Source organism: Lipophrys pholis, assembly GCF_963383615.2.
Source record: "Lipophrys pholis genome assembly, chromosome: 1".
NCBI classification, from domain to species: Eukaryota; Metazoa; Chordata; class Actinopteri; order Blenniiformes; family Blenniidae; genus Lipophrys; species Lipophrys pholis.
The window spans coordinates 40,804,688-40,821,745 of record NC_137635.1 but is presented as its reverse complement, the minus strand read 5'-3'; the positions used below and the strand labels follow the sequence as shown (position 1 = coordinate 40,821,745).

The 17,058-nt window shown below is 44.7% G+C and overlaps 1 protein-coding gene across 3 annotated transcripts in view; it reads right to left on the bottom strand.

The window, feature by feature from the left end:
- Window positions 1-484: 484 nt before the first annotated feature.
- LOC308111355 (3',5'-cyclic-AMP phosphodiesterase 4B-like) overlaps window positions 485-17,058 on the bottom strand; it is a 45,262-nt gene continuing 28,688 nt past the window's right edge. For all 3 annotated transcript variants that reach the window (XM_080466218.1, XM_080466217.1, XM_080466219.1), the window contains 10 exons: window positions 13,132-13,244; window positions 6,722-6,815; window positions 5,144-5,367; window positions 4,955-5,053; window positions 4,361-4,525; window positions 3,890-3,989; window positions 3,561-3,715; window positions 3,297-3,419; window positions 3,029-3,211; window positions 485-2,940 (listed from right to left, as the gene is read on the bottom strand). In XM_080466218.1, coding sequence (XP_080322344.1) covers window positions 2,575-2,940; window positions 3,029-3,211; window positions 3,297-3,419; window positions 3,561-3,715; window positions 3,890-3,989; window positions 4,361-4,525; window positions 4,955-5,053; window positions 5,144-5,367; window positions 6,722-6,815; window positions 13,132-13,244 — 1,622 coding nt within the window. In that variant the 3' untranslated portion in view covers window positions 485-2,574. The remainder of the gene's footprint in view (window positions 2,941-3,028; window positions 3,212-3,296; window positions 3,420-3,560; window positions 3,716-3,889; window positions 3,990-4,360; window positions 4,526-4,954; window positions 5,054-5,143; window positions 5,368-6,721; window positions 6,816-13,131; window positions 13,245-17,058) is intronic.

The following is a 17,058-nucleotide window of genomic DNA, read 5'->3' as shown; positions in this document are numbered from 1 at the left end:
GCTTGTTGTTGAGATTAATCTCTTTTTTTTTTTTTTTTACTTTGAAAGGTCATTCTTGAAAGCCTAAATCCAGGGGATTGAGTTAATCAGGTAAAATGAACATTCACATGTCGCAACCAGTCATGAAGCGAAGGCGGTCGGTACGACATGTGAATGTTATTTCTTGTTCATGTCGCAATTTATGCCGATTTGCTATGTGATGTTTAGATAATATAATTATTATATTCTAATTATTTGATTCAGTGATGTGACAACCTGGACGTTATCTAACTAACCAACCCTGCTTATTGGAGAACAACAAAATCAAGTTTGGGTGAAAATGGCCCAGTTTTAATAAAAAAATATTTGCGAGTGAGATAAAGGATCGGATATGAAAACGTATTAAACACAAAACGCTATCTAGATTCGACAGATTTTTCTCCAAGGTGATGAAAGGTGTGTGAGTTGTCTTCAGAGAATCAATTCCGATTCGGACCCCAGGATTCCTGTTGTACATGCTCATTTTAATGATTGATAGAAAACATTTTTCTGAGCACAACATACACCGTCTTACAATATAGTGTGAGGAAAACACTGAAAAAATACATTTGAAACAATGCTATATATTTCAGCAAATATCCTTATAGCAGTACAATGACCTGTCACTGTACACAGAATGCTGCAGTAAATACCCAGCCTTCATTATCCGCCAGGAAGAAAAGAAAAACTTCAAAGCTTTTGCTGCACCTCTCGTGAGGTGTTGTTTGTTTCGAACTGTACAAAGATCTCTGGCTGGATTTTCAAACCCAAACGGCAACAAATTGTCAAAATTGGCTTGCATAACTACATGTTACACTCTTGTAGCAAAAAACCTTGTTGAATACAGACAAACCACCAGACAGGTTCCGTCAAACTGTCATCTGGTAGTGCATATAAATAATACCAAATATACAATAGAATATTATCATATACAAGTCAAAGGTAATAAATATACTGTTACAAACAGCTTAAGGGTCAGCACAACACAGCTGGGCGCGACAAGATTGTGCGACACACACACACACGCACACGCACACACACACACACACACCATACAAACGTTGTACCGTTAAGGTAATGTTGGACAGCTCAGCAACCAGCTGCAGAACTGCCGACGTGTTCAAAGTGCTGCGATTGACTCTACACAATACAATTACTCTTACACAAACAGGTGTCGTTTGGAATCGTGCACACAGTCTTTCAGTCATTCAGAATTTGGAACGGTTCACGGTGCGCTGCGTATTCACCAGAATGGAATGCTGCTCGCCGCAGCAGGTGTGTGTGCGCTCAACGGCCGATGAAAAGGGAAATTATAGGGTGGAAACGGGTTTTCCACACCGGAGCAGCTTATGACGAAAGCAGGGCTTTTTTCTTTTTTTTTAATTCAATATCCTTGATTGTTGGTGAAAATCTGTGTTATATAGCCGGCCTTCATGAGCCTGAACTCTACAGCAGGCCATCGGAAGGTGTGAGGATTTATTGGGTTTTCCTGTAGGAAGTTTCACTCCCCACACCGGCGACTCCATGGAGAGGTGGCAGTGAGTTCAGCAAAGTGCTTTCCATACAAGATCTTTGGAGGGTTTTTTTTTATTTTTTGGGCTTAAAGCTACAAAAAGCTTTTCTACTTCCAAGGAATCGGATATCATTCAATAATGATGCTGTTCCATTGCTTGTGTTATGACTTGGATGCGTCAAATGAAATTATTTGGTTTTGCATGTTTACCATTATGAATTCCATGAACGCTTTTCCACACTCTGTTTGACAGTCTGCCACAAAGTGCAAATTGTGCTGGGAAGTCTACTGATTCTATTTGTTTGTTTTTTTTAGTTTTTTTTTTAGAAATACATCCACTATCGTGAGAGCAAGCTTATCCTATTGCAGGAAGGTTTAGGAAGACTGTGTGACTATGTCTGTTTGTCTGTGGAGAATCTAACACACTTTACAGCTACATGAATGTGTTCAATAAATAAGAATTTTTTTTGTTTTACAAAAAGACACAATTGTAAAAAAAAAAAAAAAAAAAAAAAGAAAAGGCACACGACTAAATTCTTTTAAGTAGTAAAACCAATTTGGTTACAATGAACTTGCAGACCAGCAGTTCTGGTCTGGTCTGGCACTACCAGGACCAGGTGGTGTCCAACTTGAAAAACCCCCACAAATAACGAAAATCGAACTATTTAAAAAAAATTAAAATAAAAAAAATGAAAGAAAAGCTTCTGAAGTGCAAGTTTGTATTTCTTACTTGTCTCAGTACATGAATTCATACCATCCCACTTCACATTCTTCATCTGGAGGAAGCCAGATTCAGTTATTACCCTACAGTCCAGCACCGGTCCCTTCTTTAAAGAGGAGAGGCTGCGCTCTCCCAGCTCCCTCGCAGGGGGCTCGAGAACAACCTGCCACGGGGTTTCCAAGCTGCGCTTGTAAAGGAGCCCCACAATCACTCAGGCGCTCTCAGCCAGGCAGCTCCAAAGAGCCAGATTGCAGGATTACTCAACTGCAATAAAATTTTATCTGCCGAAAATGCTGTGTTTTCCACACCAGGACGAGTTCAGCTATGTTTCTGCCGTAGAGACGTCGTCCACCTCGTCCTGATCGGACGGAAGATCCTCAAGAGTCATTGGGTCACATCCGTCAGCCGAGTCCGTCATCCCACTGCCTCGGTCCTCATTATGTCCGTCCTGTTCGTCCAGCGTCAGTTCAAATTGAAATTTGTTGGCCACCGGTCGGCCCTCCTCCTCCCCGTGTGGGCCTCCTTCTCCATCACTGCTGTAGAACGGAGGTGATGGGCTTTGAGGGATCATGCTTTGGTACCAGTTCCTGTTGTCCTCGAGTGTGTCCAGGATGTCCTGTGCGTCAGGATGCACGAGGTCCGCCCACGTCTCCCACAGAGGGTGCACAATGTAATCGATGAAGCCGACCTAGAAGAGATGCACGGAGACAACGTCAGCACAAATCAAAAGAAGCCGATTGTTAATGTCGTCGGACCTCATGGTCTTTGTCTCCCACCTGAGTTCGCTCCACTGAAGCCGTGTGTTTGTCACACATGGGGCTGATCTCCATCCCCCTCTCCCTCTCTCTGTCACCCTGGTGGAAGAATTCGTCCATGATCCTGTCAGTCCACTGCCGGTACAGGTCCAGAGGTTTGGTGGGGTTGCTCAGATCTGCACAGTGGACCATGTTTCGCAGAACCTGCAGACAGATCAATAGTTTAGTTCCCCATTTCTCACTGTGGTGTCATTATGAAATATATTATGCATTAAGTGGGTGTTAGTACCTGCATCCTGTCTGTGTAGTTGTCCAGCAGCAGAACACCAGAGCTGGTCACCTTCTTGGTTTCCACCATGGTCTTCAGATCAGCCAGCAGACTCATGTGTTTGGACATGTCTGTTGCTAAAACCTGGAACATTGAAAAAAGAAAAGAAAAGATGTAACAAATCCCTTTCTTTTTTCTTTTTTTTTAAAGAATGGAATCTTCCAGCCACCTTTAAACGCGAAGACAGGTCTATGTCTCCAAACAGATGTGCAGACATTTCCTCACCATTTCTATGACCATCCTGCGGAGCGTCTGCTTCTGTTTCTTGGTAAGGTTCTGGAAGATGTCGCAGTTGTCTTCCTGCAGCAGTTTGAAGCCGACGGCCAGGTGGTGATTCTCCAGCACTGACTCATCGTTGTACATCAGAGCCAGCTCAGAGTCTAAACGCAAGCCAGGAAGGGAAAAAAAAAAAAAAGAAGACAGGAGGAGCCAAATCAAATCGGCTGTCTCACGCACAACATACAAGGCTACAATGCTGCCTTTAGAGCGTAAGCATTTCTACCTATTCTGTAAATGTAAACCAAATATGTGAGCGCGAGTAAATTCTGACTCACTGGTATTAATGAGAAACTGATTGGACACTCCTGGGTGGTCCACGTCGTGAATGGCTGCGGCAAAAATGGCTGCCAAGATCTCCAGGTCAGTGAAGACGGCCTGTGTGTGAAGAGGAGGAAGTACAATGAGTTGATTAAACAGCCCATACAAGGTAAAGTATGTGACAGTGGTTTGGAGACAATCCTTTCATGTGTCATGCTTTCTGGAACGCAATGTCGGTCAATCCCTTGAACTGTCAAAATAAACTGACGAGGATAAAGGTGGAGGCCATCCTTCCACACTTCATATTCAAATCAGGTGACCTCAAGTCAAACATACTGAAACACCGAAGGAGGGAATCTAAATATTTCCAGCTGCATCTTACTTAATTGTGCCTTTCTGTCATGCCACCGAGAGAAATCAACATCACGGTGCAAAGCAAGTTAAGACGACGAGGAAGTGTCAGCAAAGATCAAATGTGAGGCGCTTACATCCAGTGCCGGCGTGGACAGGAGGATGTGTGTGGACTGGGCGACGTCGGCGGCGTGCAGGCTGTTGTGGTACGCCACGTCGGAGTGGTAGTGGCCCTCCAGGGTCAACATGAACGTCACAAAGGTGTCTGCTGGAATCTTGAACGTCCTCATGAGGTCTCGCTCCTGCATGAGACGCAGAGGGAGAAAGTTAGGGAAACAGTCTCCACAAGTGACGACAAGTGACTTCTTTTGGAAGACGTTAGGGAATTTTTTTTCGAGCATCCCATACAGGGGATGTGTTCAGCAGCTGATCTCGAACGCCATTTTAAAAACATAGCAGTCAAATTGTGACTCAGACAGTCAAGTAAAGGACCGAGGAATATACACATTTAGCTTTACTGCAAAGATGATTCACAGCTAGAAATCAATTCCAACTGCTAATGGTCGTGTGGCAGACGTTCCTGCAGTAATATGGACGGAGAACATACTGTCCACGCTGACCTCAGCTATGTGTCATGCTTTCTAAGGCTGAATGTGTACAATGAAACGTGTTCACACATTGCTGAAATGAGCCATGGGTGTAAGTGGAGGATGTCGAAGCGGCCGACTCACCTGGAAGATGGAGTACATGATGCATGTGAGCGGTCGGTTGTGAGAATGCTCGGCAATTTTGAAGATATTCAGTCCCCATTTGTTAATGTCCTCCAGATCCTGGAAGAAAGAATTTGGATTGTTGAGCCACATGACATCTCTGGAATTGTATTTTCTAGCTGCCAGCTGTACAGTCTCTTCATTACTCACCTTTGACAGAAGCTCCTCCTGGTCCGTTTTGACCCCGAAGCGATTCCCACTGCTTCCAGAGATGCTGGAGGTATGGCTGACCTTTCTCACCCCGCTGATCTGTGTCATCATGCCGCCCTGCTGCTGCTGCTGTTGCTGCTGCTGCTGCTGCTGCTGGCCCTGCCTCCTCTTCCTCTCTCTGGATTTTGGCACGGGACATGGAAGCTCCAACTCATTCTGCTTGTCTAGAGAAACAAACGAGAGAACACAAAAAGAAGAAAGCCGGATTAGAAAAAAAAAAAAAGGTGTTGTCTTGTCATGCGCTACCACCGCGCTGAGTGAACCCAGGAAGATAGTCCGACTTTCACAATATGACAACTCATTAAAGCTGCACAAAATATGTTTCCTTCTTCTCCAAGGACACAAAAAAGCAGCCAAGTCCAAGAAATTTGACTTATAATGTGATCTAAATGTGACAAGAACATCCAATGACATGTTAACACAGTGGTACAACACATTCTGTTCAAATAACATGTAAAGCTGTAATGTTTCGAGGAGAGACCGATGCGGGTCTCTTCAATGCCTCGATGTCGCGCTGATGACAATTTCCCACATGCTTCACACAGTCGACAGAGTTTGTGTGTCTAATGCAAAAACCCCAGACATTTCAGCAGCGTTCTCAACAAAGCACAGGAAAAGGATCTCTCTCCACCTGACAGACGTTAGCTGGAATGCAGACAACAAAAGCACTAAGCTTAAAGATGAACTGAGCTGTGCTGTTTTTTTTTTAATCTACCGAAGCTGCTCTATCAGACCTTAACTTTGTCTATTGCACCACTTCTATGGTTCTATTTCCACCATGCATGTAGCTTCTTGCTCCGCTCCCCTTCTCCTGATGCCGTCTTCTGTTTTAAGCTTTGCTCTTGCGAGGCAGGAAGATCGAGGTGCGTTATTTTTTAGGTAGAGCACCACATCGGCGTGCACACAGCCTTGACAATCTGGCTGTCTGCGTTTATGCTGGTGGGGAGTTGGATGGGAGGTTGGAAAACCTGAGGGGCAGACCAGCTGGCTGTTTGCAGCGGGGGGGGGCGCAGGTTGGCTGGTTGACTGTGAGTCACGACATGCCGGCAGGCTTTTAAAAAACAAGGAAACACTGCTGTCCTCCTGATGAATAATGCAGTCCCTATCTGGACCTGATGGCACTGCATGCACACAAGCAGTCTTCCCCTCTCACCCCCGCTCAATGCTCCTGATCTCTCCAGAGGGAAGTCTTTCCTGAGTACAATGCCCTCCCTCCTCCCTCCTCATATCTCTGCAGTCAGAATGAGGGGACTCTCTGTCTCTCTCCTTAAGACCAGATCAGACTGGTTTGAGAGCAGTGGTGCAGACTAACTGTGAGTGTCTCCACTACTTAGCACATGCCTTGGATAACCTTGCCACCTCTGCCACTCGCAGAATGTGGCATTCCTATAAGAATCATGGCTCTTTGAAGTCCCACACTGCAGGCATGCAAGAGGTTTTGCACATTATGTGACGGTGCGCTGTTTACTTCAGAGGGGGTTCCTGTGCTTGTGTGTGAAGATGCGCTGCAGTGCTCACCTAGGAAGGTGCTGGAGATGTACTCTGACACTTGGTTGCCCGAGCGACTCATCTCGGACAGGTGGCTTAACTCCCGGTTCAGCATCCTCTTGAACTAGAAGCGGAGAAGAGAAAATATGGATTTGGTTAAATGATTTATACAAAGAGGCATTGCCAATAATTTCACTGTTGTTTCCGAGCAGAGAAATTAAGGATTCATTGGTATTTTCCACTGCAACATGTCCCATGGGAACATGATCTCAGTTTTTTTTTTATTTTTTTATGCGCCATCAGTCTGTGTTTGTCTTCTTGGTTCTGGTTTGATTTAGCCTCTAAGACTCTGGCCTGCTTCGGGTTTTTATCAAACAAAATACTGTGTATACTAACAGAATATTGTGTACTAGTCATAATGCACCAATTTTCCATGGAATACAAAGTGTTCTAGTTTTCCCAACCTTTGCAACCGCTGAGCCAGAGAATGACGACAAATTGAGTTGAACATAATTAAACGCTCCAAGGACATAATTCCGAAGCACAGATTAGCAAAACATTAAAAAGAGTCGGAGACACTTCACCGGCTCCAGCAAAACAGATATAATTGATGCAGAAACAAACACACACAAAAATCCATGCTCCCATCAAGGACAAGTGTCTTCCTGGACACACCTTTATGTATCCCCAGGACACAGAGAACAGGTAGTTGGCCTCAGGCATGATGCTGAGCTGTACTGAGCCCCTGGTGCTCCCCAGCAGAAGCAGTGAGTGCTCCTCTCTGAGTGGACCTCCAAGGCTGAGCTCAGCCCTACAGCCTGAAACTCAAGGCGCCACCAAATCGCCGCGTTCCAATGAGCCACCGTGGTAAAAAAAAGCCCCAGTCGATGCCTCTGCAGAGGGGCTGTGGCGGACCCCTACATGCCCGGCCAAATGCACCTCCTCCTTGCATCGTCCATCGTTTCACGGAACCAAAAGCCCCTGGCGCAAGTGATGGAATCCCCCTGAATGTGATCAATGTTTCCTTTCGTCTCCGGTTTTCGCTGCTCTCGTCTGTCCCTCTAAAAGCTCCGTCTCTTCCAGCCACAATCCAAATGTTATCCAGCAAGACGCGCGGGGGGGAAATCCAGCCTTCCAGAGCCCAGAGCGAGCGAGGCAGGAAGGCTACACGATCGAGGGAGAATAGGAAAAGGGACGGGTAAAGGCAGAAGAGGGGGAGGAAGGGGTGCGCTTTAGCTTTAGAGTCCCCTGTGGCAGACAGACTGGTAGAGCCTCTCTCTCTCTCTCTCTCTCTCTCTCTCTCTTTGCCTCCCACCCTCCTGAAACATGGAGCCATACACAGCACTGCAGAAAATGAGAGCTTGGAGAATCCCCCACATCTTCCTTTCTGTGTCTTGCTTTTTCTCAACCCTCCCCTCCCCTACACCATCCCAACCCAGTCCCCCCCCCACCCCCTTCAGTAATGCAGAACAGATGCAATGTAAACTGCGCAACTTGAGGCTTCAAAGCGCCACAGTGTTTATTATATGAGTGAGGAGACAAGCGGTATTAATTTATCAGATTTTCAAAAACAAGAGTGAGGTCACATGCATTTTCTATGCAGCGCCGCTCAATCCATACTCGTGTTTCAATTGAAAAATCTACATGATTTGTGTCCTCAGCTTCTCTCCAGCAGATTTTTTCCAACAAAAGTAGCGTTTCGGTCTCACTGCAGCAGATTTCTGCACGGAAGACACAAACTAGGGATGACGGATGACAAGTAGACAGGAGTCTTTTCAGTCTACATCCCACCAGTGCGCCACCAATTGCTCTGCAACCTGGACGCCATGGCAACAGAGTCACATGGCCCTCTCCGTCGTTCTCACGATGGTCCCCACTCTGTGCACATTGCATCACATCACATATGCAGACACGGAAGGCATGCACAGCCGCACGCACAGCTAACGTGCGATATGCAGCAGAGACACAACAAGATCAGACATTTTAAAAACAAACTCAGTGTCTGATCACACATTGTCACGACCAACACGAGGGCAATAAGAAATGTGCCATCTCTATTTGAATAGTGCAATCAAATTCAACAAAGAATAAAAATAAATAAATAGTGCCATTCTTTCTTTGGCTTGGAGCGGTATTATTCCAACAATGTGGGCTTTTCTCTGCATAGCAGATCAGACTCACAAGTCTCACCAGCTGTCTAATAGCTGTCAAGCAGACAGCTAACATCTACTTGACTGTGTGAGTTTGAATACCACTTTCAAAGGGCTGGCTGCACTCAAAACCCCGAGAGCCAGAGGCAGTCCATAAAAATCAAAGAGAGCTCGTAAGGACAAAAAAGAAAAAAAAAAAAAGGTGCTTGGACTCAGCCGGCTTTATTCAGTTCAAAGGGAAGTTGTAATTGATTCTTTAGAGCACAACGGAACAGAAGGATTTAGAGAGACTTCTAGGAAACAAACTAGGCGCACAGCTGCATGTCAGTCAAGCCGGGTCACGCAGTTCAGCTGAAACACACAGCATACACTCATGGCAGGGTGACAAGTCAGTGAGTGTGCCCCGGAGAACGGATTACTCAATGCATGGCGCAAACTCATACATCCTTTTCAGGTTAGCAGAGCTCGCACAGTCAAAACCAACGGTGTCTGAGGAAACCAAAAGTAGTTACATAAAGTCTAAAGAACTTGTGGTTTCGTCTCAGACGATGAAAACTTCTTGCCTGATAAAGTTTGAATCTTCAAGTAGTATATACTCATTTCACTGCTTCACAAAAAGAAATCGTATTATATTGGAAAACAAAGTGACTTATTGAAATAATGACTAAGAAGCAAAATTGGTTCAAAACATTTAAGACCATTAAGCCACCCGGGGATGTTTAATGGACTTAAGCTTACAAAAAAGAAACAAAATGGAGCACACATCCAATATTATATACCACTTTAACTCAACAAACTCATTTTTAACTGAATGAAACAGTTTATATATCACAAATCACACTAAAATGTCAAAATGTAGGTTAACTCACCATTTTCCAACTTGTAATAATCTCAAAGTTGTTCTCCTGCTTTTCAGAGCAACATAGTCCCATTGTCATTTAGGAAAAACTAAACACAATACAAAAGAAATCTTGGTAAAAGGTCTGTGAGCGATAAATGTTCGGCTAAATGTCTGAGATCCTGCCTGCTTCCTCTCTCTATTCTCTTTTCTGAAGTGGCGTCAGACAGGAAACATATAGTGATAAAGCTTTCTTGACTGACTGGGCTACACAGTCAAACCAGGAGATCGATGGCTCCTCCCTCCAACACAGGCTCGAGCATGTGTCCCCACCTACTTCCCCTTTTTTACTTGACGGAGTTATTCACTGAAGTCATTTACTGGTAGACATCCTACTTCCAAACATAGCCCTGGGCACCAGACAATCAACATACCTGCGCTCATCACTGAAAAAAGTCCCAGAAAACAAGTTCATGACGTGTTGTCTGGATGAATCCTGCAAGATGGATGTGTGTATCACTTTGGGACAGGACATGTAGAGTTTTTTTGTTTGTTTGCTTTTTTTGTGTGAATGACGGAGTTGCAAAGAAACTGCTCAACATCATAATGTAATAGTGCAAAACCCAGAGTGAGCCAATGCTACCTCTGGCCCATGTGTGGCTGTTTACTGTGTAAACACACAGATGCACTGCTAGTTTTAGCAGTTTTGAAACATTGTAAAGACAAACCTCTAAGGTGTAACTTAAAGTAAGCGAGAATAGTTCTTTAATGAAAACATGTTTAATATTTGCACTTTATCATTTGATCTCGTTTTCCATGATGAATGAACAGAAGATTATAGAGGGAAGACTTTTAATTACAATTAGCCACTATAATCACCATTGCCGCTTGTCTGAGCTCTTCACCACTCTTTCAGTCAAATGGAATCACAGCTCTATAATTTAATGTCCATTACCCTGCTACAGCTACGGGCCCACCACTACATCTGTTTCAATCATTTTGTCATTCTTTCCCCTCTGAAGACGGCGGCGCTTCAAAGTTGAAGTGACCACACATGAGTTAAAGTTTCCTACTCGCTTGTGTTCTGCTCGGGGTCTCGCTCGCACGCTAGCCCGCAGAGCGCTAAACTCTTCTAACTGGACTCAGATGGCAGTGTTTGCCCAAGGCCGTCACCGGCATCAGCATGGAAGCGTGGCGAGGCTAATGATAGTGAGGGGCAGGGAAGCAGTTTCCTACTCTGAGGTCAGCGTGACCAGGCTCGTGGTCAGCAGGGTGTGTGGTCCGGTATCCCCGGACACACCTGTGCCCTTGGATACCGAAAGTGGAGACACCCCGGGTTCAATTGTGGGTCCAATTACATCTTGTAGTTCTTTGTCAAAAGTCATAGTAAATTGAAGCAAAGGCCTATGAGTGAAATAATTCAACTCTATTGAGTGTAAAAAAAACACAATGTACCAGTTGGTGGTTGTTTCTATTGCTGCACAATTACACAACTATCCAGACTATCCACACCGATGAAACTGAATCGTAACGTCATCAACTTTTGACCGCCGTACTTTTGAAATCAGCATTGGTCAACAATGGTCCAGGGTCATATTTGTAGAAATCTGTGCGTGGCCTCCCTGACCGGTGACTCCAGCTGGGCCCTGATTCTCATTGTCCTGCTGGTCTTAGTGACGTAGTAGTCTGTAAAGACTCAACCTGGTCAGAGCATTGCTATTGTCATCTGGTAAGCAGGGAGCGAAGAGGAGGCGGTGTGTGTGTGTGTGTGTGTGTGTGTGTGTGTGTGTGTGTGTGTGTGTGTGTGTGTGTGTGTGTGTGTGTGTGCGGGCGGGGGGTTGAGGAAATGAAGAGACGGGAAACTAGCGTTACGGTCACAGTCACCCATCAAGGTCTGACAACACCGCTACCCACCCCAATCCTCCCCCAGACCACATTGGAGAGCGCAGACGGATATGGACAACACCACCCTGGGTGTTTATAATCTGATGCCGCCATGCAGTCTCCACTGTCTGTGGGGAGGGAAAGAAATAATGTGCAGCGAAGAGTAATTTGGTGGAGTTCTGTGCAAATAAAAACGCACAAAGAAACCCGCATGTGCATCAAAGCAATTGGAAGTAATTAGTTGTCAAAAGCTGCACGAGAACCGCAGTATTTATTAGAATTTTGTGAAACCAAATAAAATAACCAAAATTTTCCCCCCAAAATTATACAATCTTTCATGCAAATTGACGAATGGAGTCTTTTTATGTTTTGTAAGAATCAATCTTTCATAAATGGATATTTATTAATTGGGGATTCTTGAAGTCAAATTCGAGTCGCATTGATGATCTCATTCCTTTTCTGTTGTTTTTAATGAAATATTGAAAGTCACCTCAGCGCAATGATTGGAGAGACGGACAGACATTGTTCCATCAACAGAGAATACTTTTCTTTTTTTTTATTTAGTAATGCCAAACAAGACAAGATGTCCACTGTGCTTTTAATCGTGCTAAACTTTCCTTGATATAAGTCGAGATTCTGTCTGTAAATCTTAAATCCACATTAAAGAAAAACTCATATCTGTTAGTCTCAGGTGACCTTTACTGACATCACTATAGAAAATGGACCAAAGTCCATATAAGCTAAACATTACGACAGTCAAAAAACAAACTGCAATAAAATCAGTGACAAATGCATCTGCGCCAAGTTAAATCAGACTTTATATAAAGCTACATCCAGCTCCAGTTGTATGCCGTGCAGCATGTTTAGAGGTTTGCACAAAGGAGGAAAAGAAACCAGCGCAGCCTTTTCTATAGAAAACATGATTACTCAGTCCTGTTAGAAAAACATGAGTGTTTTTCTTAAGCCACAGATCCATAGAATGAAACTGACAGCTCACACTCTACCAGACAACACCTGTTTTTGCAACTTTGCAACTACGTCAATGTGGCAAAAAGCAATTTGCATTTTGCATTCACTGTGCAAATGGCCGGTTACGCTGCAACAGAGAGCAATTATACTGATAGGCACCGGCTTGTTGAGTCATTGCAGTAAAATCCCAATATCACTTTATTCACAAATGGCACATTCAAAAACTGTTCACAATGTTTTTATTTCAAGATTAAATAGTTGACAGATTTAGGTTTAAAACCCTGTATTTCTCATCTTTGAGCTGAATCTCTGTTTGAATTCTGGTTTGGCAGACATTGCGAGACAGCGGCTGTGTTCGTGGGAGGTCTTTTAGTGGTCGTTTTTTGCAGAGGCTGGCGCAGACGTGGGCAGACAGGCTCTCATTATGAGATATGATCATGAGTATCAACTCAACATGGAAGAAATGTGCCGTTTGCCTTTGACATAGCATCTCGATTAGCTCGACGTTCGAACGCATGGTTGTAAAAACTTCCTGACAGTATCACAAATAGAAAAGTGTCACATTCATGTAATAACAACATTTTACCAAGTTGTCCTACCTTGTTGGAAGCCATGTCGCTGACAGACCGGTAGGTCTGGATAGTCTCCAGCTGGTCCAGACACCAGTCCAGCTCTTCCATTGTTTCCATTGCCAGTTTCTGGTAAGACTCATCTGCCAACAGACACATGGAGACGTAGTCAGGCCCAAGAGGATCCATATCCATACCTGAGCCCCCTGACACCATGTGTGGTGCTGCAAGGGTCCCAGAGTGGATTGATCGCATGGGGGGCTGGCATGCGGGACATCCGGAAGACGCAGAGGAAGAGGGGGAGGAGTGCACACAGAGCTCCTTCATCTTGTGACGCTCCAGGACCTCAGAAAGCTGAGGGAAGTTGTATTCTCAGACAAACTGAGGTTGGAGCTCCCGATTGCCAACTCTCTCCCTCTCTGTAACCTCTTTCTCTGCATACCCGGTTTCCCTCGCTCTTGTGCGCTCTGCTAACCTCCTCCCACTCTGCCGGTCTCCCCTCTCCCTCTCAGCCTCTCTCTTATTAACTTACCCCCTTCTCAGTACCACTGCGCTCAATGAGTGGCGGGGAAATAGGGCGGTCTACTGCCTCCTGCTGTTCGTGCATCTGTGACCCCACGCCCCCATCCTTTTCTGACTCAAACACATATAAAAGATGCGCACACAGGTACAACGCAGAATCTTGCAGCCTGCATGGGCAGAAAAGCATCGGCTCTTCCATTTAATTCACTTCTTTGCGTTTTTAACCCAAAAATGCATCTGAGTGAGATTCAGTTATTTAAACCACATGGAGGAGGCGGGAAGAGAAAAGGGGACATTGATGCCGCTGCAAAGTCGACAGTGTGCTCACTCTCAATCACCTTTCTAAAACACACAAAAACCACTTCAAATCGAGTCTGCTGAACTGCAGCAGGAGCCACACACACACACACACACACACACACACACACACACACACACACACACACACACACACACACACACACACACACACACACACACACACACACACACACACACACACACACACACACACACACACACACACACACACACACACACACACACACACAACTGGCTCTCTCCCCTCTGAACCTCTCGGAGGGAGGGAAAAAAAAAAATCAAACACTAAATTTTGTGTTTGCACAAGCAACACGAGAGGCAAATTTTGACTCCCTGATTTGGGGGAGGCCAGGATAGGGCTTTACTGTGAGCCAAAGAAACTAAAACACTTCCTCTTTGGCCTTGAATGCACAGAAAACATGGAGTGGAGTTGCAAAATGGTGCAGTGACTGCTGAGGACAATCCTTATAATAAGAAACCCGTCTTTTCTTAGAAAGTAAGGTAGGCGCAAAGGGTTGAGAAGGAAAATGCTGGTTTAAAAAAAAAAAAAAAAAAAAAAATGCACCGAGACGATCAGACATGAGGAAACAAAACTGAAAAGCGTCATAAACTGATATGCCGAGAGGAAGGAACATTGAACAGCAGGGAATGAACAGCAAACGCATCTGGATCCCCCCACCTCTCTTTTTTTGTATGGAAAAGGCTGATCTGTACTTCATAGGGCTTGACACATGGAAGAGATTTACCCCATATGCTTAGCACAACAGGACAGCCAGCACGCCGCTCTCCAATTTACGTCAATATAGTGGATCAAAGCCCTTCAAAGCACAGTGATGGCGTACAGATTTCGAACCACTGGTGTTCAACAAAGAACCTCAATGAAACCTCAGACAATATTGTGGGGCTAAGAAACCTCCCACCATTTAAAAGTGTCAGAACAACGTCAAGACAGTAACTTTTTGGAGTCACAAAAGAACCTAACATTTCAGCGGTGCAACTTTCAAAGAATTTGATAGAAGCCATATTAGACATGCATGTCTGCTGGCACTAGCCTCACTCCTCCACTTTTTTTGGTGGGGAGGGGGGAATCATATAACCCTTGGCTACAGTATATTAATGACTGCCAAGTTTTGTGGTCCAAAACCACTCACTAGGATCTGCTGGCACCCCAACCATGCAAAAGTCAAAAAGGGCATACACTACGACATCAAAGCAGCTTATGTAGAAGGCAGCGAGTTGTTGAAACTAGGTATACGCCAACGTGTGGCTGTCTCGGGCCATAGGGGAGGAGACGCTGCCAGAAAGGTGTGACCACATCCTGCCTCCGATCCTTGCTTTGTGGGTACAAGGAGACATTAGACATTTTAAAAGGGCAGTTGAGAAACATCAAAGGCCTGGCACATCCACAAGCAATCCATGATCCGGCTTCAGGTCGGTCCAAAGCTGGCAGCTGAAACGTTGATACAGGCCAGGATGATAGTAAAATGGTGGACGTAGCCTTGCAGGACAAAAGCTTCCTGGCTTCAGAGTTTGGCCTTAAAACACATGGTTTATAGAAGATTGCAGAAAAGTGGAGGAAAAAAAATCCAACAAAAACTAACAAATGCCGGGTGTGTTTCCTTGAAAACACACTTTATAGAAAAGCTGAAGCCAGGCTTCACGAAATGTCGTGCTGTAACCATCACACCTGCACACTGACGTTCTAAATAAAACAAAGTGATGCATTCGCACACAGTGTGAGCCGACGGAGTGCTGAACCCATCGTCACCTTTGGCTGATCATAAATACGCCGCTGAATGGACTGACATTTCACAATGTCACCAGTCAAAGGTGGCATGACGCACTTTCAGTCTAAAAAACCTTCTTCCAGACAGAGTGTGAGGTACTTTTCCAGTCTGTTTTTTTTCTTTTCTCTCTCTTCAGTGGACCTCTCTCCCTCTCTCCTGCTCTCTCTTTTTTATTTTTTTGGTAAGTTCTAATGCTTTGGCCATATGCTGGAGGCTGCAAAGAGGACAACAGACCTCAGTGTGCAGACAGACCCCGTCTGCCTCCCCTCTCAACCCCCCCCCCCCCCCCCCCCCTTCCCCTTCTATCTCTCTCCCCTGTAGGGCCACAAACCAGCTTCTGTAGGAGCCATCAACTACACTAACAACCAGGGCTGGGCTCAAACTTTCACTCCCACCAAAACACCTTCCGCTTACATCTACCTCACACTGCCCCTCTCTGTGTTCCCAAGCTGCCACCAGTAACTCGCTTCTCTCCATGTCTGGCTTAAAGCTTGGCTTGCAAAGCCACACCGTCTCATCTCCTAAAGTAAATCTACTGCCAACGACATGTTTGGTAATGAGATCCTTTTCTAAACCAGTGTGAAAAATGTTTTACTTGTAGAGGAACCTCTAGTAAAACTTTAGTAAAAAGAAATGCACTTCAGTATTAAGTGTGCTCAGTATATAAAGTAGTGACATTCATATAACTGGTATTGGATTAAAATCCCAACTATAATAAGTAAAAAAAAATGCTGGGTACATGTTAAGGGGGACTTGTGTTTATTTAAGCTATTATTAAGATTTAATAAGGATTATTAAAATTGTCAAAATATTTTCCCCCTGGAATTAAAAAAAAAAAAGTATTCTGATTCTGAAGATGTTATAGATTTCATTGACAACATCACGTCAACGACAGTGCTCCAGTCTCCTCTGGAGTGTAAATTTCCACAGATTCATCCTTTGTGTGAGCAGTTTTACAGGTCTGATGTCAAGTTGAGGCTTTCATGGAATTATATGAGTTTTCCTGGTAAGGCTGACTTTAACACAGTCACTGATGAAGCTAAGATTGCGCTTATTCATACAGACTTAGTTTGACTTGTCGGTGAATAAGAATGGTGTAATGACTGAGGGTCAATGAAAGAGACTTGAGTCACCACCGACAGCTGAAATGTAAGCACCTCTGAGCTACATGAACGTACGCAGACATGTGTACTTGCATGCGGGGGGTGGGTAATGATTCACCTTTGCATCACCTCCAATCTACGTCAAATTATTCAGCAGCCAACCAAGAGAAGGAAACGGGGGAGACGGAAAAGCAGGAAGAAAAAAAAAAAAAACAACACAAGTC